At 38.6% G+C, this 21,978-nt stretch overlaps 1 protein-coding gene across 1 annotated transcript in view; it reads left to right on the top strand.

Moving 5' to 3' along the window:
* Positions 1-4,959: 4,959 nt before the first annotated feature.
* Stpg2 (sperm tail PG-rich repeat containing 2) overlaps positions 4,960-21,978 on the top strand; it is a 406,599-nt gene continuing 389,580 nt past the window's right edge. Inside the window, exons 1-4 of the mRNA XM_076933306.1 lie at positions 4,960-5,309; positions 11,116-11,228; positions 15,077-15,202; positions 17,953-18,117. Coding sequence (XP_076789421.1) covers positions 5,201-5,309; positions 11,116-11,228; positions 15,077-15,202; positions 17,953-18,117 — 513 coding nt within the window. The 5' untranslated portion in view covers positions 4,960-5,200. The remainder of the gene's footprint in view (positions 5,310-11,115; positions 11,229-15,076; positions 15,203-17,952; positions 18,118-21,978) is intronic.

The raw sequence follows: 21,978 nt of genomic DNA on the forward strand, positions 1-21,978 counted from the left end.
GTCATTAATTGATGAACAAAATCAGAAAATTGTTCATCAGGTCCTTGTCTGACTGCTGTTAAGGACCCACCAGGGTCCCCTTTTGCTGGGAGTTTAGGCCAAGCCTTCATGACTGCATTTTGAATTTGAGTGAATAAGCCTGGGTCATATTGCATCTGGTTATCACTAGAAGCAAATTGCCCTTCTCCTGCTAAGGCATCAAAGGACCAACCATTGCCTGCCTGAATGTCTCTCCTAGCTGTTTCTTTACAATTCTCATGACACTCTGATTTCCAAATAAGATAGTTACCACCGCTAAGAACCGCTCTCACTAATATATTCTAATCACCATGAGTCAGCCACTCCTCTACGTAAGACTCTAAAATTGCAAGAGTAAAGGGAGCAGTGGCACTGTATTGTGATACTGCATTTTTTTAATTCTTTAATAATTTGAAAATTAAACGCTGTGTGATGTCTCCAAGCAACCCCTTGATCATCTCTGGTCTCTGATACAGGGAAAGCCTCAGCCTTTTCCTCCTCTGGCTGATCTGTGGCTAAACTAAAGCTAGGTGATAGTGACTGCCTTTGGACTCCAGGTTGAGGAATGCAAGGAGCCGGGGGATTTTTCCTTGACCTCTTGAGACCTTTTTCCTGCCTTTTTGTAGCTGATTAATTAAGTCCTGATACTCTTTTTCTAAATCTATTAGTTGTTTAAGAAAAGATATTTTTCCATGTAACTCCTTTCTGGGATCTATAACCACCATCTCCATTGGGGGAGCACTTGGAGGTGGAGGCGCATAGGGAGGGGAGTCTTCAGAAAGAGGGCCATTCAAAGTTGTACTGTTTGGCTGCCTCTTCAACTAGGTCAGCACAATCTGGCTTTGACAAATCATCATCAACCTTTGGTTGTATTTTAGATTCTAATTTCGTTTCTAAATACGTTTCTTTTTAGTTTGAACATGAAAGACAGCATTCAAACAATGAAACAAAAGCAGACAGTTAACACACATGAGCAGCAAACAACAAAACAAAAACAGAGTTGAGTTCAGGCCGACTTATTTCTTGCCCCATTTTCAATAACATGACTTACCTTTCTCGATGCGGCAGATTGATCACTTTTGTTTCACTTCTGAATTTTTGGCAGATCCTTCTTCCAATAACATCCCTCACTGGGTCTCTTGTTCTTGCTGCCTCTCGATGAGTGCCAAAATGTCATGGACCACTCTGCCCCACGATTAGAGGCCAAAATTGTTAGAGCCTGCACTGCCAAAAGCTTGGGGGCTAAGTTGTTAGAGCCCGCACTGCCCCAAGCTGCTCTGGTCTGTGGATCAGTGTTCAGCAAAAGGGAGAGTGAGGATGGACTCAAAGAATGGAGATCAGACAGAGTGTGATTCAATCCCGTTTATTCTTCAGTTTCTCTTCTTCTCTCCAAGTCCCTAGTTCCAAGTCCCTAGTTCCTAGCACCAAGTTTCAAGCCCTAATTCCTGTTCCTGTTGTAATAAGCCTCAAGTCCTAATTTAAGTTCCAGCTATAATAAGTCTCAAGTCCTTCTCCTAGTTCTACGTTGCTAGTCTCTTTCCCAGTTCCAAGTTACTTTTTCCAAGTTCCTAAGTCTCAAGTCCTTTCTTCTGTCTGCTTCTCGCCCTTTATATGTCTCACTTCTAAGTCATGCCTTTAAGTCTTGTCTCTAAATCACACCTTTAAGTCACGCCTTTAAGTCTCACACTTTTAAGTCTCATACACCCAAGGGAAAATCCTGGGTATCTAAAACAAGATGTTATCAGAGTGTGCTCAGCTGTTGTAGGCTGTTGTAAACAAGTCTCTTGTCCAGGTATATGGCTCGAAATGGCTGCAAGGATGATAGCCGCCTTCTGTTGGCTCCCCACAGAAATGGTCAACAAGAGTATTGCTAATTAGCATTAAACACTAGGCACTGTGAAAGGCTGGACCAAATTATTTATTTTATGCTTATGAATAATTATAATTGACATTTTAAGTAGCATACACAATGAGGACTGTTCAAGAAATATCATGAGAGACTTTTAAAAATATTTACTTTTCTTACTTAAAAGTTATTTTCTAATCCTTCAAATGCTGTATAGTACTCTGGTTATTGAACCACAAGAAGAAACTTTTTTCTGGAAATATACAGTGAAGACCAGCCCCAAGAAAACACATTTCCATGCTAAAAATAAAGAGTGCAGCATTCTTGGAGATCAGGCATGATAAAATTATTAAGGGTCTAGAAGTTCTGCTGTTGATCATCTGCTCATCCCTGTGAAGTCCTGAAGAAAACAATGTTCACCCAGAATATTCTTCTGGACAGGCAAGGAAACCAAGCTGGTGTTTCAGGCACAGAGTCCCTTCTCCAGGTTTGTGAATGAGTTTGAGATAGTGCTTTTCCCACCCTCTCATGAAGAATTTATCTAAATTTGGTTCGGCTTAGTGGTCAAAAACTTAAGCCATACAGAAGGCAGACATAACATGCTACCACTTTTATTGCTAATTTAACCCCAAATCTACTCAAGGAAGAGGTAATTTATGTCATTAAAGACAGAAAATAGCCAGAGAAGGATATGACTATACCCCATTGTTTACAGAAACCATGGGACTTGTGAATCATCTCAGAAGAACATTTAACTACCATGTCTCTGAAATGACCCATTCTTTTCCCAAAACTCCGAGCAAGGTGACAAAGAAAACAGGCTGAGATCAGAACCTTTAGATAAGGGCTTTCCAGAGAGTAAATTATTCCCTCTCATGTATCTTGGGAAAAGTGGTCAACTAGGTTATCTTTGGAGAAAACTTGTCATCTATAGGATCATTCAGTAATTCCTTGGCATGCTGGTCATGCAAGGACAAAACAATCTAGGAAGCCAATGAAATCACTGCTTATGTGGTCTGATTTACAAAGCCCCTTTCCCTGTGTTAATCAGGTGCAATAAAAAGCACTGTGAGATGCTCTTGGTGCAGCTGAACATTACTGCTGATGGAGAGGGGACACTCAGCTGCACAGCAGTGCTCTGTGCTCATTCTTCTGTACACTGTTAGTATAGTCACTCTCTCCCCTGAGAGCAGCCCTGTTGGTAGATTTCAATAAATCCTATGTCTCACTGCCTATGTATTTTCTTCCGTTTCTGGACAAATGGCAAGCTACCCTACTGCTGTGGCACAACCAGGCTGTGGTGCTGTGGCACAACCAGGCTGTGGATGTTATACTCTGGCAGGAGCATGCTGTCTGAATTGATATATTGGTTTGTATCATCAAGAGCAAATGATGTATAAGGAATGTCCAACAGGTTGTTAAAGGAAACATCATATTGACTAACACAATTTTCCCTCCTTTTATCTGTGACTCTTCCTAGTACGTCATTACAAATTCATTCTAGGTCTTCTGAATGGGATCTTGCCAGATAAATGAGGCTAAGATAACACTGAGAGAACAGTTATATTTACGTTTTTGAGGCAGGGCTACTCTGTGTAGTCCTAGTTGTCCTGGAATTTATTCTATAGACCAGGAGGGCCTGGAACTCACAGAGATATGCCTGCTTCTGCCTTCTGGGTGCTAAAACTAAAAGGTGTGTGTCACCACTTCCCAGCTACTTATTATGAGTTTTATAAGAATGTAGGAAGCACTAAAGTAAACAAGAAAGTTTTACAGTTCATTACAAAGAAGGTTCTCAAGTGCTGTAATACTTGCTTGCCACTTCTTGGGCTATTCATGCCCCACTCAGGGACAGGGACTTTTGTTTTATTTGTATCCAGGTTAACTTAGGAGAGTAATTACTTACTATACATTACTTACTTGAAAAGTAAGTAATGATTCAGCTAGCTGTTTAGCAGAAGAAAGAAGATGTAAAAGGATTCTTAGGAACTACAGACTTTTAGAGTATTCTAACAGAGATGGTACAATTAATCCAGAAATACGTAGCAAACTAAGCATTGCAGAATTTAAATATGTCTAAGTTTGTACTGGGGACACACTGAGGCATTGGAGCTCTTTTGTGGGTAAGGCAGAGCAGTGGAAAGATTGCTTAAGCCAGCGGTTCTCTACCTGTGGGTCACAACCCCTTTGGCAAACTTCTATCTCCAAAAATACTTACATTATGATTCCCAATTTCATAAAATGATGAAAATAATTTTATGGAATGGGCCCACCGCAACTTGAGGAACTGTATTAAAGGGTTGTGGAGTTGGAAGGTTGAGAACCACTGGCCTAAGTCTTTAAGGATGCTTAGAAGCTGTGTAGAGTTCTTGGAAAAACAATTAAACGAATATAGAGATGGATCCTGATACTTTCTAGCTCCTGTTGCAGAAGATTAAGTGGCTCCATGAGCGTGCTTTGGCTTTTTCAATGCTTCACCTCACTTTGTAGACAATGCTGCCATTTATCGGCAGCCAACACCAGAAGCACCTTTCAGCCCTTGCACTTGACGTTTTTTCAACAGGCAAGCTTTCCCTTTCGTTCTTCCCATTTCTTGTCACCCCCTCAACCCGCTGCGCTCCCAGGTTTCCTTTAGAAATTTTGATTACCTGCGGGTCAGAATTCAGAGGATGCCTATGTGACAGGAGTGAAGGGTGACCTTGCTGATGCCAAACCCTGTTTCTGGCTCCTGAGTTTTCCTATTTTTTTTTTTTTTTCCCCCTTCTGGGTCTTTTCAGTCACCCTGATTTATAGGGAGAGCAAATCAAAGTCAAATTATTTCGCCTCCTTCTAACGGTCTCTAGGGCTTTTCTGCGCAGCGAAGGTGGTCTGGGAGAGGAAGCAGGTGAGCTGAGGCGCAGCTGAGGTGCAGCACCGCCCTGGCCAGCGCAGAGAAGACCAGGAAACTCCACAAGACCGCTGCGGGCACTGACCGCTCGGCCGGAAATGCTCCGGGGCCAGGGCCGGAAATGCACCGAAGGACTAGAGTTCTTCCCGCCTCCGCCCTTCCAAGGCTTCCGGGAGGAGAGGAGTGGGCGGAGCCAGAGCCGGAAGCTCTGCTGGCTAAGCCTCTTTTCAGGAGCGGCGCGTGAGTGCTGAGTTGAACGCTGGCAGGCGGCGACTCTGGTCGCTGTCCTCTTCACTTTACCTCTGTGATAGAGGACCCGGGGAAAAGCTGACGCCATTGAGCCTGTCAGCATGCAGCTCGCACACTAGCTCCGCGTGTAGGGGCGACGCAGGCCCCCTGCGAGCGCCTGTCTAGTTTTTCCGGCCCCGTGAGCCCCGCCCCTCATCACTATGTATGACCGTGCTCCCCGTTGGCACGACTTGGCCAACCGCGGCAGCACCGAGGAGCACGTGGGTCCTGGGACCTACCAGGTACCTTTTCCTAAGCAGGGGGCCACAGGTAAGATGCTGATGGCCAGCTTCCTGTGACTGACGGCCCGCCTTCAGCCTGCCCTTACGAGTTAAACACAAAGTCAGGATAGGACCACTTTCCAGAAATGTAACAAAACATGTCACAGGCAGAGATAATACTAGAACTAAGGACTTTGATTCCTTGGCTCTGTTGACTGTATGAAATACAACTCTGTGTACTTGCTTCTGCACACACTTTAATCAGATTTATTTACTATGATGTAATTTTTTATATTTCTGTTTTATATTATCGCTTACAGATAGGTTCCACCCCCCCACCTCCACCCCTCATTTGTCCCTGTAAGAGCAAGATTATCTGACCATCCCTGGCTTTATACTTACTCTATATTCTGTGAAGTTATAATCTTCAGAGGTGACCTAGGGACTGATAATTTAAGTAGCCATTTGCTATTCTCATTTTTTTTTTTTTTTGGTTTGTGAATTAGGTCCAACTTTTAATAAATATTTGAAATTTGCTCTTTGCCTTTAAAGTTCTGAAATTTTTTTTTTTTTTGAGTTTAATACCACCCAAATTATAGTGGGTCTTTTGTAAACCTGCATTTTCAGAATATATAAAATACCCCGCATCCCCCAACCCCCCTAAAGTTCCAGGAATAAGTACTCTGTTTACATCCCTGTTTGGTTATGGTTAGTTGAAGTTTCTCTGGACATTGGTAAAATTCTGTCTGTGTTTCGAATCTCAAATTTTACATCTTTTCAGCATCTGTCCACAGCATTTTTGGTACCTATGCCAACTACTGTTGAGCTGGTATAAGCATTTATTACTCAGCATCTTAGTGTTGACCTGTGACCACCTACAATGGACACACCTATGACGCTTTTTTTGTCCTTTACTTTGGTACAGCTGACCACTTTTCTTTGTTGCTTTCTGATTTATTTTTCCTGCTGTTCATTACCTGACACATGATTCGATGCTGAAGCAAGGAGTCATATTTTTTATTTCCTATTAATCGTGCATAGCTAAATTTAAAAGATACCAAACTTTACATCTTTTCCTGTTGCTTTGCTCATTGTACTTTCTTATCCATATCTGTAACTTCAATTACAATTTATATGCAGTCACTCCCAAATGAAATTCTTTACAGAGATAAAAATGGTTTATGTCTCTAAGTTTTCTACTGGCTTAAAGTCTGCATCGTTGTCAGTCACTTTTATGGACATCCCTGCATGGCTGGTCTAAGCTTTAGGACTCTAGCTCACTGTTTTTTTGCCTGACCATTTCTCTTGGCCTTTAAGACCATTGGTTATATGTTCACAGTCTCTCAGAAATTCTTCTCCTCTTCATAACTACCCAACTTAATGCAAGTCCTAATTACTTTTTCTCAATTAAATCAGAAGCATGTTGTTTCTATCTCAGTGTCTTAATTTGTCTGTCATTTCGTGTTTAGTAGTTTGTTTTAAAAAAAAACATACATTATTTGAAAAACAAAAATATATTTTTGTAATAGCAGAGTTGAAAATCTGAACTCTTCAATGGCAGTAGATTTCTTTCTGTTCTCATCCCTGGTCTTGTGTTCCATTTAATCTGATCTTTCCAAATGCCCGTGCATGCTCCTACACTTGACTTACAGTTCAGCCATTCTAACTTGATAATATTAAGATCATTCATTGTCACTTATGTGCTTTTGTATCTGCTAATACATGTGCCCAATATGTTCTACGTTCTTCCTCCACCTGGCTTGTTCCTATTTATTCTTGATATTCAAGTGAAATAAAATTTTCTGACTATTCTTATTTTTTCCCCCTTCTGGCTACAGTAACTTTTTTGGTAGCACTTTGACTCTATAACACACACACGAAAGCTCCACTAAAATGTAAACTATTTGAGAGCAGGAATCATGATATTTATTCTTAGTTTTCAACCCAATAAAACAATGTTCTTAGTGAAAAATACCTTGTAGTAAAGTATAAACTAATGGAACACATTAAAAGTTTCTATGGGGTGGGTGAGATGGCTCAATGGGCAAAGGGACCTACTGCTAAACTACTGCTAAACTTGATGACTTGAGCTTAATAACTGACTCTTACAAGTTGTCATCTGTCTTCCACATGTACGTACACACACACACACACACACACACACACACACACACACACAGACACACACACACCAACCCCTTCTCCAAAACCCTATGGCTCTTGTTAATGAAGGGTAATATGTAGGATAAAGTCAGCCCCGTATATTAACTTAAAGGATTACACTTTGTTCACCTTTGAAGCAAATTTAAAAATTCTGTGCTTGGGAACTTTGAGGAGGTGTGTGTGTGTGTGTGTGTGTGTGTGTGTGTGTGCTATTCATAACAACATGTTTATAATTGATGGAACAGGTGTTTCTGTGCATTTCTCTGCTAGATTTCTTGACGAGATAATTTAAAAGCAGCATGCTATTTCATGCATCTTTATAATAGGTAATTCGCTGGACTGTGCAGAGGTGTCCATCCATTTCAATAAAGGATCAGGTATATGTTAAGAGTCTGATGTGGGAAGGAAAGATGGTGGGACCTTGTATAACTTAATTTTTACAGCAGGCTTCACAAGAGGAACAGATTTTGTAGCATTAGGATAGTCTCAACCTAGTAGTCTCCTTTTCCTCTTTATCTTACGTAGCCAGACCTTCAGTAGACTAGCTCCACATTTTCCTATTTAATAGACTAATTGATAGCCTTGGTTTTAGGTCATTTGATCAGGAATAATCTAAGGTTTGCAATCTGATTGGATCGGGACTGAGTAGCTGTGTTTTCATGAGTGGGAAAGAGAATGGATATTCAAATTCCACTGGAATAAAAGAGCTCTGTCTTGCTTTCTTACAACTAATCTGAGAAGGAAGCATATCTCCTCACAACAGAAGTTTCCCTAAGGACAGGTAGCCTAGTGTAAAAGCAGCTACCTACCATCTTACCACATGAAAAAGCATGTTCTTTTAAAAATATGTGTCTATCCTGGTATGGCATCAGGAGTATTTCATTACTTTTTAAATGTATTTGCAAAATGAAGAGCACCCAACATTAGCTCTATGTTATGTGTCTATGTGGAATATGTATGTATCAGTCAACTAAGCTGGACAATAGCATTACCTAAATATTTCCTTTGTAAATTTCTTCTTTGAAGGAGAAGTTTTATCTTCCACCAGAACAGGGTGGAAGATTATCAGTGGTCCTATAGATGCACCTATATATGTATGCTGACAAGAAAGATTTTATTGTACTAGCTAGTCAGAATACAGGGAATGCACATATCAGGGAGTGCATCTGGGACATGGGTTTAGATAATTAATGTATATGTGATTGCTGTGTAGACTGGTGTCCCTGCAGATGAACACCTGTTTCAATGACTTTGTTGTTTTATATGTGAAGAATGCCCTTTGCTTTGTGGCTGTCATTGTGGCTGCATAACTTGTCTTTTCATCACACACTAGACACCTTCTTTTGTAGAATGGACTTTTATTGCTTTGTGCCAGTTTGATTTATCTTTTGCTGTTGGCACATCAAACTCAATATATCCCAAACTGAACTCACCCCTTTTAAATCTTTTCTTCGCCCATGCTCTTAATTTCTCTTTTCTGTCAGTTTGATTTATCGTTATAAGGTGACACTTCATATGTCAGTTTATTTATATACCCACCCACACCAAACTCTACTAATGTGAATTCTCTAGAGCCCTCTTCTATATTTGTTTTTGGACCTTAGACATTGGCAGCATAGATAGTACGACAATTGTCTTTACTTAATTACTCTATCATTTGAAATCAGATTTTTGTCTGATTACTGTACTTTCTTTCTCATGCAAGCTTATAGAATACATAATACAGTATACAAAATATTCAGTATTTTGAATGATTAACAAAATGCATAATATAGAAAACCAGTTATTCTCTTTATTGTTCGCTGTAAAGAATATTGCCAGACTATCTTATACCTGCCAGTAATATAAGTAACAACACAGAAGTTTTAAAGAATATTTTAAAGCTTAGTTCTTTCAGCTGGAGAAATCTCCTAGCTACTCTAACCCCAATAATCTTGCCATTACACTCCATCATGTGGCCAGTCCTACCACTCTGCTCTGCTCTGGTCTATTCATCCATCTGCCAGAAAGGAAGAACAAATATTTACACAATATGAGACAGATGATGGCCTATAGAAATAACAATACCAAGATCCTGCCAGTATTTAACTCTCTGCCAGTACAAAATTAACAATTGGATATACAGAGACACACCTTCACACACTGTACTCCAAAAGCAGAATATGTAATAAGGTCAATCATCCTGGTTGTATGGAATTACTCTAGTTTTAGCACTTGAGAACCAATGTTTGGGGAAAACCAGACCAGTGGGAAATTCTGAGAAACATAAACATTAGTACACAGTTACAAATAAAACAGAAGAGGACCTTTCTATGTGGAAATTGTCATTATAATTGTTTTCATTTTCTTGTGTTTTTTCTTGTATTCATAACTCCACGTGTACTTGAGCTCTGTAACAGAAGATTCTGTGTGATTAATTTTGAAAAATTTCAATGATTTTATGAACACTAGATTTCTTTTTCATTGCCCATTTCTTTTATATACAGAGTTTAAAACCACATATTTGTTATATACTCTAACAGCAAATAATATGAAGAATGGATATATTATGATGTCCCCTTTTTACCGTCTTAAAGTGAATTTAGTAGGCTACCCAAATCTGCTATCCAAATTTGTGTAGTTCCAGATTTCCTTGTTCCAATGAAGTTTATATCATGGATTTGTAAACTTTTGTTTAGAATTAGGCAATCAAGAAATATTTACTGAGCACCATCTTGCGCCAAAGCATCATCAATAACTTGTCAATCTGGTTTAAATCTCTCTATCTGAGTTCTCTGTCTCTCTCTGTCTCTCTCTCTCCCCCTCCTTCCTCCCCCCTTTGGTGCATCCTAGGTAGGTGCTCTGTCACTGAGATACATCTTTAGCAATGTCTATAACTGTATTTACATACCTGATTTATATCACCTATATTCTCTCTATATAAAATACTTGCTATTTAAAATCACAAATTGGTGGCCTTTGGTAGATTAAGTGTTTTGTCAGCTAATTATAACTGTCACATATGATTAGAAGGTGAAAAAGGTTGGAGAAGCAGCTCAGTGGCTATGGATCTTGTTGCATAGGCATCAGTCAGCATCTGAGTTAGTATCCCATTACCCACCTACAGTCAACCACAGCTGGGTGATTCTGTAATCCCAGTGCAGGGTAGGCCTGGGCCAGGGAGTAGAATAGGGGATACACTGGCAAGCTAGTCTAGTTACCATTTGAAAAGTTCCAGGATCAGTGAGAGGCCAGCTCAAAGAGTAAGTCGCTGGAAAGGCATCGAGAAGGCACCTGATGTTGACCTTTGGCTTCCATACACTTATGTACAAGTCAGCACATGTAGACACACATATGTGCACATACAGACAACAAATTCATACACACACACACATACACAAACACACACACACACACAGAGAGAGAGAGAGAGAGAGAGAGAGAGAGAGAGAGAGAGAGAAAAGAGAATTACATTTTTGTTGTTGTTTAGTAAGTTCACTCCTATTTTTAATAGACAATAAAAATTGTCATCTTACATGAGAATTTTAGAAATGTAATAACTTGTGTGAATAGATACTAATTCTGAAAATAAATATAGTTGTAATCTTGAGGGTACTAAATGATTATATATGTTCTGAGAATATTTTCTCAGAAATCTCTCTGATCTAATGTTATATGTCAGTGGAATGATTTTTTTTAAAAATTTTTTATAGGTTGCTATGCACCGTTTCTTTCTTTGACTTCCAAAAGAAGTCCTTATGTTGTCTCCTCTGACCCTGGAAAAGCTGTTCCAGGCCCAGCAGACTACAACGTATCACAAGCACAGGTGTGTGTATAACGTTATGATTCACTGAGTTAATGACAATCATGTTTTCTTAACCAGATGCAGTGGCACACATTTATAACTCCAGCATTGAAAATTCAAAGCTAACTTAGGCTACACTGTGGCACAAATTTATTACCCTAGTAATTGTGAGTTCAAGACTAATCTTAGGCTAAAACACCAGTAAAAATCAGACAAAAATGCATATTTCTTGTTTCAATAATAAATAATAAAGTGCTACTTCCTGTATTTTATTTCCTTCCTCCATATCTTTCTCTTTTAAATTTGTGTTTTCATAATTCAATAATATAATCTAAATGCACTTACTGTTGATTGTGTGTGTACTTTTCATTATTTGTGACAGTTTATATATGCATGGGTCAGGAAGTGGCACTATTAGGATGTGTGACCTTGTTGGAGTAGGTGTGTCACTGTTGGTGTGGGTTTAAAACCCTCATCCTAGCTGCATGGAAGTCAGTCTTTTCTTAGAGGCCTGCAGATAAAGATGTAGAACTCTCAGCTCCTCCTGCACCACGTTGCCTGGATGCTGCCATGTTCCTGCCTTGATGATAATGAACTGAATCTCTGAACCTGTAAGCCAGCCCCAATGTTGTCCTTATGAGTTGCCTTGGTTATGGTGTTTGTTTACAGTAATAAAACCCTAACTAAGACATTATTCTATATCTGCTATATGATATAAAACATGGTTGTATGCTTCAGTGGTCCAGAGGATAGCAGAATGGGACTCTTGAATGAATTTTGATGTCACAAAATTGTACAAATGCTCACAATATGTAGTATGTAGGCAGCAGTGGAATGAGGTTTCTTTTCTTTTTCTTTCTTTCTTTCTTTCTTTCTTTCTTTCTTTTTTTTTTTTTTGCTGTATTTTAAAGTCATGATGCTTCCATGTCTCATTTGTTTTCTGTTTTTGCATAACCTCATAGGTCTGTGACAAAAATAAAATGACCCTGTTCATGATTAGAAATATGTATATTCTGAAGATACTGAAGTATTTTCATTAAATGAATACAGTTTTTTAAACTAACTTTTGGGATTTTTTTATTGGAACAAACTCACAATTAGTCTGTTGGTAATTTTCTGGTTCTGGAGAATCCATGTTTGTAGTGTGATGAGCTATGGAAGATTCCTTCTAGTGTGCTTCATGAATAAACAGTTCTTAAGACTAAGATGAGCAGAAAGCTAAGTTATCCGAGAGCCTGTATAAAGTTCTCTGTAAATGATCAACATGTGCATTATAAAAAAATGAGAACGCTTGGAAGGTGATTCAGGCAGGATTATTATAGATGTGATAAAACACCATGACCCAAAACAACTTGGGGAGAAGAGGGTTTATTTGGCTTAAATTTACACATCACTGTTCATCATTGATGGAAGTCAGGGCTGGAATCAGGACTTAGGAGCAGATGCCTGGAGGATGCTGTTGCCTGGCTTGTTTTGACACCACTTAGGGGTGTGCTCCTCCCAACATACACACAAAATGGACTGGGCCCTTCCACATCAATCCCTAATTAAGAAAATGCCCAACAGGATGCCTACAGCCAGGTCATATGAGGCCTTTGCTCAACTGCATTTCCCTCTTCTCAGTTGACTGAAGCTTTTGACAAGTTAACATAAAACTAGGCAGCACAACTGACTCCTTGTCAACTTGACACACAAGCACATCGCTTTTAAGCCATAATCTTTTCTTTTCTCTCCCACGATCATGTATTAATATCAACATCACAACATAAGATGTTTTGTAAACTTCCTAAGTTTCACGGTCTTTACAAATTCAAACATTTTAAAATTATTCTCTTTAAAAATCCAAAGTCTCTGCCGGGCAGTGGTGGCGCACGCCTTTAGTCCCAACACTTGGAAGGTGGGAGGCAGAGGCAGGTGGATTTCTGTGGTCGAGGCCAGCCTGGTCTACAGAGTGAGTTCCAGGACAGCCAGAGCTATACAGAGAAACCCTGTCTCAAAAGAAAAGAGAGAGAGAGAGAGAGAGAGAGAGAGAGAGAGAGAGAGAGAGAGAGAGAGAGAAAACCCCAAAGTCTCTGTAAAACCTCAACTGTCTTTAAAAGTTCAAAGTCTCTCAACTGTGGTCTCCTGTAAAATGAGAGTCAGTTAAATAATTTTTATTCTAAGAGGTAAGAACAATCACAGTCACAATATGAATAAAGCAAAACCAAAGTCCAGCAGTGTACATCTTAGTGGCAGACTTCTGGAATTCACTGACAGTATTTTGGACTCCTCCTAAGGGCCTGAGTTACTTCTCTGGTTCCACCCTCTACAGCCTACATAGTGTGTCTCAGAGAGTGATGCTAGCTTTACACTATGGCTGTGGCTGTCCTTGGTGTTCATCCCATGATTCCAACATCTCTGAAATGTTGGAGTTTTCTGCTGCAAACCAGCTGCACTTTTACCAATACTGTATCCTGGGATCTCTTCAAGGTGCCTAGCCTCAACTCTCTGCATGACCCTTTTGATGCTGGGGCTTTAGTTGATAGTGAGACTGTACCTTCACCAGTGGATTCTCTGGCTTCTCAGAGTGTCAAGCCTCAGCTGCTGTCACGACTCTTATGACTTCAAATCCAGTACCACTTGGGAGACTTACACATGACCAAGTTTGACTGCCAGCAAGAGGTACAACTTTGGTCATCCTAGAACACAGCTTCTGTGTGTTGACTCTGAGTTCACCTCAATGTTGCTGGTCTCTTAGCACTAATTTCTCAGCTCTAGCTAACCAACACCAGTTCTCATAGTAAAGCAAGAGGCTTACTTTAGTGGTGCTGGTCTCTTGTTAATAACAGCTGATTCTACAGCCTTAGCTGACAAGAACCACAGATTCTCAATTCAAAATGACAAATGGCCCTAACAGAATTTTTAAGGGACTCTCAAACTTCCTGCTGATGCTTCACAAACCAGGACTCCGTCATCTGCATTTCTCTCAACACTATCTATCCAAATTCAGGCAGGGCAGCTCACCAAGCTTTGAACATGCAGTGGATTTTGTAGTCTAAAGTTACAAAGTCCTTCCACAATCCTCCCCAAAACAATATGACCATATCTGCCACAGCAATCATCCCACTATCTTGGTGCTAATGTGTGTCTTAAGGTTACTGTTGCTGTGACCAAACACCATGACCCAAAGCAACTTAGGGAAGAAAGGGGTTATTTGATGTACATTTATGCATCCCTGTTCATCTTGGAAGGACAGGAACTTGGAAGCAAGAGGTGATGCTGAGCTCATTGAGGAGCACTGCCTCCTGGCTGCTCCTTGTGGCTTGCTCATCCTGCTTTCGTATAGAATACAGACGGGATCACCAGCCCAGAGATGTTCCCCTCCCACGAATGGGCTAGGCCCTCCCCCATCAATCACTAATTAAGAGAATGCCCAGCAGGTTTGCCCACAGCCATTTTTCAGGTAAGGTTCTTTCTTTTCAGTGACCATAGCTTCTGTCAACTTCATATAAAACTAGCCAGCACAGAAGGCCAGACTTCTTACTAAGATGGTCTGAAAATTCAGTTTGTAAGTATCCATTTTTCTAATGATGTTGTAACACAGTCTGTTTCACTCTACTTGGGAGGTCTGGAAGATCCTGACTTTGATTCCTTTTTTGTACTCCCTTAGAATGCTCTAAACTACAGTAAATTTTGGTCTGAGTGTAGAGTCAAAACTGATAATTAAAATTATTATTTCAGTATCTTCTTAGAAGAACTTGTTTTCAGTCAAGGGTCTTAATTTTCTCAGATTCCATTTTAAAACTCTTTGTTGATAATATTTTATATTTATAAAATAGGAATCATGAAGTACTTCTTGAATTACTAAGTAATTTTTACCTTCAATTTAGTATAAAGTAAAAGGAGGCCGTAGTCTGCAAAACCGAGAGAAGCGATTTAAGAAACTTATTTCGGATAATCCAGGACCTGCAAGCTATGATTGGCCTTATCGGACATTATGTATCAGAATCAGACAGGTACTATAAGTTAAAGAACATTTTCAGTATGTCACTTTCTAAGCAGCTTCTGATAACAGTTCTTTCAGTTAAAAAAGAAATCCTAAGTAGTGTGTTTGATGTTGAAACTGTTAAAAAAGCCTTACTACAGAGCTTGGTATATTCTTACTATTCACATTGTAGTTATTTTATAATTAGATAAATATTAAATACATTTACAAACTTTAGTTTTTAACTATAGAAACATCATCCTTCATTTTTATTCTTATTTATTTTATGGTCCCAGGGCCTTGTGTGTGCTTGATAAATGCCTAACCATTGAGCATATCCGTGAGTTCCTGCCTTCTTGATTATTCTGTAACCACAGTGTAAGCAGTGAGTAGGAAGCAGGAAGATCTAAAAACCTGCTGATCTGTGCACTGACTTTTAGTGATTGTAGGTAAATACCTGTTAATAGTGACATCAGCATGCTTCCTGGGCTGCAGGTGCAGCCTGGTGTTGGTGAGCATTTGCTGAGCCTGTGTGAGGTCCTGAGTTCCAGCTCTAGAACCACACAGAACAAAACATGGTGCCTGATAAAAGAAAGCCAACAGTTTCTGTGGGAGACAGAGGTAGTTGCTGTTTAAAGACAAAATTTGTAAAGTGGTTGATGAATGATCATGAATCGAGATGCTTTAGGGATTTAAAGGACTGCTGCATTACAGAAGACCTAGAGGGTTCATGGAGGAGGCTGATTTGGAGATGGTCCTTGAAGTGTAGGATTGGAATATGCATTCTAGTTATGGAGTGTGGTTATTTTTACATCAAAGCCCTATAACATTAATTAATATGGATTTGGTCATGTTTTATTTAATATATATTTATTATAATATATATTATATATGTTTACATATATAAATATTATATATGTTATATATATTTATTTATTACATATATAAATAAATATATATATTATAAATATATATATATATATATTTATGTTGTTCTTGTTCTTTGTTTTTTGAGTTTTTGAGACAAGGTTTTGTGTAGCCCCACTGTTCTGGAACTTGCTCTATAAAGCAGGCTGGCTTTGAACTCACAGAGATCTGCCTGCCCCTGCCTCTGCCTATGTGGGATTAAAGGCATGTGCCTGGCAAAACACAGTTTTTTTTAGACTGATTATATTTTCTATCTCAAGTATTTCACATAGCTCAAATTAAGCCTATTTTAAACAGTTATCTGCAAAAAGAGCATTTTATATTTTAGGATTAAGGTCTTAGTTGAATTTTGTTAGTAAAAAGGAAAGGTTGAGTTTTATGTCATGTATTTAGATATCAGATATATTTCATGTGTAGGGACAAAATAAATGTTCATTTACTCATTGTCAAACATTGTTGAAAGACCACGTGTGTCAGTTAACTCAGTGTTAGACATTTTTTATACATAGAAGGCAAATCACCTTTCCCCAAGAGTCACAATTTCAACAGGGAGCAAAATGTAGGACAATATAGTTGATGAAATACTATGTTAGAACCATAATGACACATTCATCAGGACCCCAAAATAAAAGTCGTTGGAGGGGACAGGAGAAATGATAGCCTTGGTCTTAAAGAAGAATCCACATGCTGGTCAAATGCATTGCAGTTGTAGAAACCCCCCTAAGTAACTACACTGCAGTGTGCACTGGCATGGCATGCTTAGGCAGGATCTAAGGGGGAGCCACATGGGTGGAAGCCGGAGGATGGAAGGCCAGGCTTTGCAAACCTTCCATGTGTCCTTTTTGAAAGTACTGAACAGAAGGAAAGCTGTTCAATGTATTGTTGTAATTTTGTAACTATTTTCATAAGTGCCACTCAAGCTACTTAATCCATGTATCAGCTGAGAATGATGCTCCTAGCTATGGCAGCTTTTTAATAGCACAGCTGTGTACGGTCACGTGTGTATTCACTGTTGCATTTATTTGTCTGGAAAATGCTGGGACAAATATAATCCCACACTATTTTTCTACACAACTAAATCCTTTAAATGTCAGTGTTTTGTTTGATATATATTTATTTTGTCTAATACATGCTACTACTTCCTGTTTTTATTTAAATTATAAAATATTTTTTTCCACAGAAGTAAAACATTTAGAAAAAGGCTCATCAATGCTTCAGACTTAATACTGTCAGTTTTGCCACAGCTCTTTCAGAATTAAGGCATGCATCTTATTACTGCACTTACATCTAGCACATGCCATATTTATAAATGAGTTTGATACATTTCCATTTATTTTAGCATTATCGCAGACATTTTCTGCTCCTTAGTCTGTGCAGTTAGCACTTGTATACAAGTCACAGGTAATATACAGAGTTTCGGGGAATGAAGGCTGGAAATGTTACTGAATGGACTAAAGGGAAGAACTGAAGATTGTTCTGTACAGTACACACTCTCATAGTGTCTGATGTTGCTGCAGGAATGCCTTGTTTTATTGACTTATTTTACTTATTTATTTTTAAAATCTGTATTTTTTGCTTTACTAAGCAAGATAAATGGCTGACCAAGTTAAGAGTGAATCCTTAGTTCTTATAGTGGCCTTAATAGTATCTATATCTTAGTCTGCAAGATGTGCTAAAACTTAAATATACTCCTTCAGCTTAGTTTTATAAGACCTTTTTTTTGGGTTAAATTATGTGTTTATTAAGTCAATATTTAATGATTGCCTTTAGTAAATTAAAACATTTTGTTCTTCTCTTTCTTCTTGTTTTTGAATAACATAAAATGTCTTCCTTACAAACATTTTATGCTTTAAGAAAACTTCTAGAACACCTGCAATTTCCAGAAACATTGATATTCCTTCAATTCCCTCTTCTGGAAAGTCGCATGGGTATCATCTCAATGACGATGACACTATTATGAGACGCACCCCACCTCCTAGTGACAACACAATAGGTCCAGCGTACTACAATCCTCAGTTTGTAAGTATGACACATTTGATGACGGCAGCTGGAAGAAGACTGCTGCTTATTGTTGTATATGTGTCATGACTACATCAGTAACTATAAGTAACAGTTAGAACACTGATTTTCATTGGCTGCATACTGAAGAACTTTCTCTCATGTATGTATGCCTGCTATCTAGCTGGCAGAAGAGAACAGAGGAAATGAATGAAAAACTCTAGGCTTGGAAACTAGAGCTCAGCCACAATGCCAGTCTTCTTCCCTACCTAGAAGGCTGGGGGTGTAATCTGACTCTGCATCCAGGAGGAAGAAGCGGTGGCAATTACTAGATGTTTCTACCATAGTATACAGATGGAACATGCAGACTCTCCCCTGCTTTCTGAGGATCATGGGCCTTTTATTTATAAAAGAATTTGACTTGAGAATTATCAATTATTCTACAAATTAGTGTGAAAAAATAAAAGGGGCTTCTCTGTTTGAAATAACAAACATAGCCTGTCAGGTTCATTCATGGAGATCTTAACTTTTAAAAGTATGTTGTCAGAGTTCCATTCATCCAGTTAAAGTATATGATTTATTTATAAAAACATATAACATATACAAAAATATGGAATTACTCAATTCAAAGGCAGAACTTCATAGTACTCTGTCACTACTGTATTTTTATACTTTTATTAGATCCAGAATTAGAAGAAATCACAGTGAGGAAAATGCTAGAAATGAAGGTTAGGTTTAAGGATAGCCCAAAGAGACGACATAGGCAGAGAGTCTTCTCAGGAATTCACTGCTTTTGTTCCCAATACACTATTCATTTATATATGCCTTTGTATTTAGAATCAATTACATTAAAAAACCACCTGGTTTGTGGACATCTGCATACTGGTGAGTTTGGGAGGAATTAGATACTTTGAATTGTTAACAATTTAAAAAATATTGTAATTTATAAAACTGCTGTTTTATAGAACTGTTGTCAAACATGGTGCAGTAATAAGAATGGCACTAATGTAGCCGTCCTCTCAATATAACACATGCTACAGGTTTGGCAGGCGGTCTCAGTGGATAACATAAAGAGACATTTAACATGTCTGTTTATCACGTACATACATTTGGTGGATGGAGCAAAGCTCTAACAACTTTTATTGCCTTTCTCAGTATTTATATGGTCTCTCAAAAAATTACCTCATATGACTATCAGGTAGAACCATTACAACAGGATAATTGTTTACATCATTTTCTAAATATGTTTACATCCTAGTAAGTTCGTAGTAAGTTTAGGGCAATAATTTATGTCATAAATCAATTTAAGAAATAACAGAAAAGTTGTTTACATGTCTTTCTTTCCATCTGATGAAACATTCATTATCCATTAACCCATAAGTTTATTATAAGTTTAAAGCAATAATTTTTATGTTACAAGTTAGCAGTTTTGTCAAGAGACAAATCATCTGCCTTGTGTCTTATTATTTTGAATGTTTGCATAGATAAACTAGTGAATATTTTATTTTTTATTATTTTTATTTTATAATATTTTATTAAATAATATTTTATTTTTTTGCACTTACAATAAATTGCCTATTCCCAACTATGACCTTCAGTTACTAGATAATGGTCTCACATCTAACCTAGAAGGAGTGTTCTTCTTGATTGAAAATTTGTCCCAAGCTTATTTTCTTTTTCTAGTGTAATTAGCCCATAGCCCATATACAAAGGCTTACAGAGCTCCATTTTAGCTTTATTTATTTTATTCTACAGAGGGCTTGAAATTACCTGTATAAATTTAGGAATTCTATAAAATCATTATTAGAAATTATAAAATCATCAATTTATCTACACAGCATTACTACATGAGACTACATCTTCATGCAGATCTGAAGAAAGTCTGCCCAATAGAGTGGGCTGATGCCTAGGGATCATCAGGCTATGTCACAGTGACAGAAAAGGCACATCAGCAGTGAGACTCAGTCCTGGGATGAAGGCTCTAAAGACCATGCATTCTTAGAGCTCACCCATGCTGGGCCATGAGAAATGGTGGGCCATCTTCAGAAATGTCACAACTATGCCTTTAGCCTTACCCAGATGGCTTCTGCCAGCAAAGTAATGGTGCTACCTTCTAATTTTATTACCTATAAATTTGAATTTTTGGAGAGGTGCTTTAAAACTAAGCAGTTGCTCTAGTCCTTGTCAGACTCTCACCTGAGAGCTCTTTCTTCAGCTGCTGGTTTTGTCACCTACTAATGATACTTGAATGTTTTAGTGTTATATTTATCAAATGTTGGTTTTCTGACTTCATCATCTTCATGATGCCTATTGCTTTTATCTTTTGGCGCTTTAAAAATTTTTTTAAAAGAGAATTGTAGCTGCATTCTCATCTCTGTATTTATGTTAGATTCATGCATTTCTGTGTTTCTTAAAATATTATATTATTCCTATAAGTATTTGTCGTGGACCACTCTGGCCCACGTTGGGGGCCAAAAATGTTGCGGCCTGAGCTGCCCCACACTTGGGGGCCAGAAATGTTGAGAACTGCACTATTCCACGTTTGGGGGCCAAAATGTCTTGGACCGTTCTGTCAGTGTTGGAACCCGTACTGCCAAAGCCTTGGGGGCTAAGTTGTTAGAGCCTGTACTGCCCCAAGCTGCTCTGGTCTGTGGGTTGGGGTTCAGCAAGAGAGAGAGTGAGGATGGATGAGCGGAATGGAGACAAGGCAGAGTATGATTCAATCCTGTTTATTCTTCAGTTTCTCTTCTCCAAGTCCCAAGTCTTGAGTTCCTAGTCCCTAGTTCCTAGTCCCTAGTGCCTCCAAGTTTCAAGTTACTTCTTCCAAGTGCTAAGTGCCTAATGCCTAATAATTCTTCCGAGTTCTCTAGTCCAAGTGTCTTCTTCCTCAATGCCTAATTCCTACCCCAAGTTGTACTCAACTCTTCTGTCTGCCTCTCGCCTTTTATATGTCTCACTTCTAAGCCACACCTCTAAGTCACGCTTTTAAGTCATGCCCTTAGGGCTTGTCTCTAAATCTGATCTCTAAGTCATGCCCTTAAGCCTCAGCTATAAATCACACCTTTAAGTCTCACACACCCAAGGGAAGATCCTAGGTATCTAAAGCAAGATGTTATCAGAGTGTGCTCAGCTGTTGTAGGCTGATGTAATCAAGTCTCTTGTCAGGGTATATGGCTCAAGATGTCTGCAAGGATGATAGCCACCTTCTGTCAGCTCCCTACAAGTATTAATATTTTATATTAAGTAATATAATATCTTAAAGCTCATCTTATTCCAGATTTTATTTTTGAAGTCCCTGTAAGCTGCTACTTGTACCCTTTTGACATGTCATATCATCTTGCTTGCCATTCCCCACCCTAGGGAGGCAATACCCATTTCCTTGTAAGACCCAATTTTCTCCAGGTAGAGATTTGATAGTATCACTATTTCTAGGGTGTCTCAGATCAGAGTTAGAAATGAGTAGCTATGGCTTACTGCCACAAAATTTGAGTTTGCGCTTGTGTATATTTACCTAAATATACCTAAAGAACCAGCATAGCCTTTCTAGCCTTTTATTTTTTGAATTTGGACTGCCTCATAACAAGGAAGCTGGACTGCATTACCCCAATATCTTTACTTATCCTAACCCTGTGATATAATGAAAGTATTAGTTGATTTAGAATTAATAACTGAGCATCACAAAGAAAAATAATCTTGAGATTATTATTATTATTATTATCATTATTATTATCATTATTATTATTATTAGACAGGGTTTCTTTGTGTAGCCCTGGCTATCTTGGAACTCACTTTATAGACCTGGCTGGCCTTGAACTCAGAGATCCATTTGTTTCCATCTCCTGAATGCTATGATTAAATGCATTAGCCACCACTGTCAGGCAT

This window comes from Arvicanthis niloticus, chromosome 4 (genome assembly GCF_011762505.2).
Source record: "Arvicanthis niloticus isolate mArvNil1 chromosome 4, mArvNil1.pat.X, whole genome shotgun sequence".
Taxonomy (NCBI): Eukaryota; Metazoa; Chordata; class Mammalia; order Rodentia; family Muridae; genus Arvicanthis; species Arvicanthis niloticus.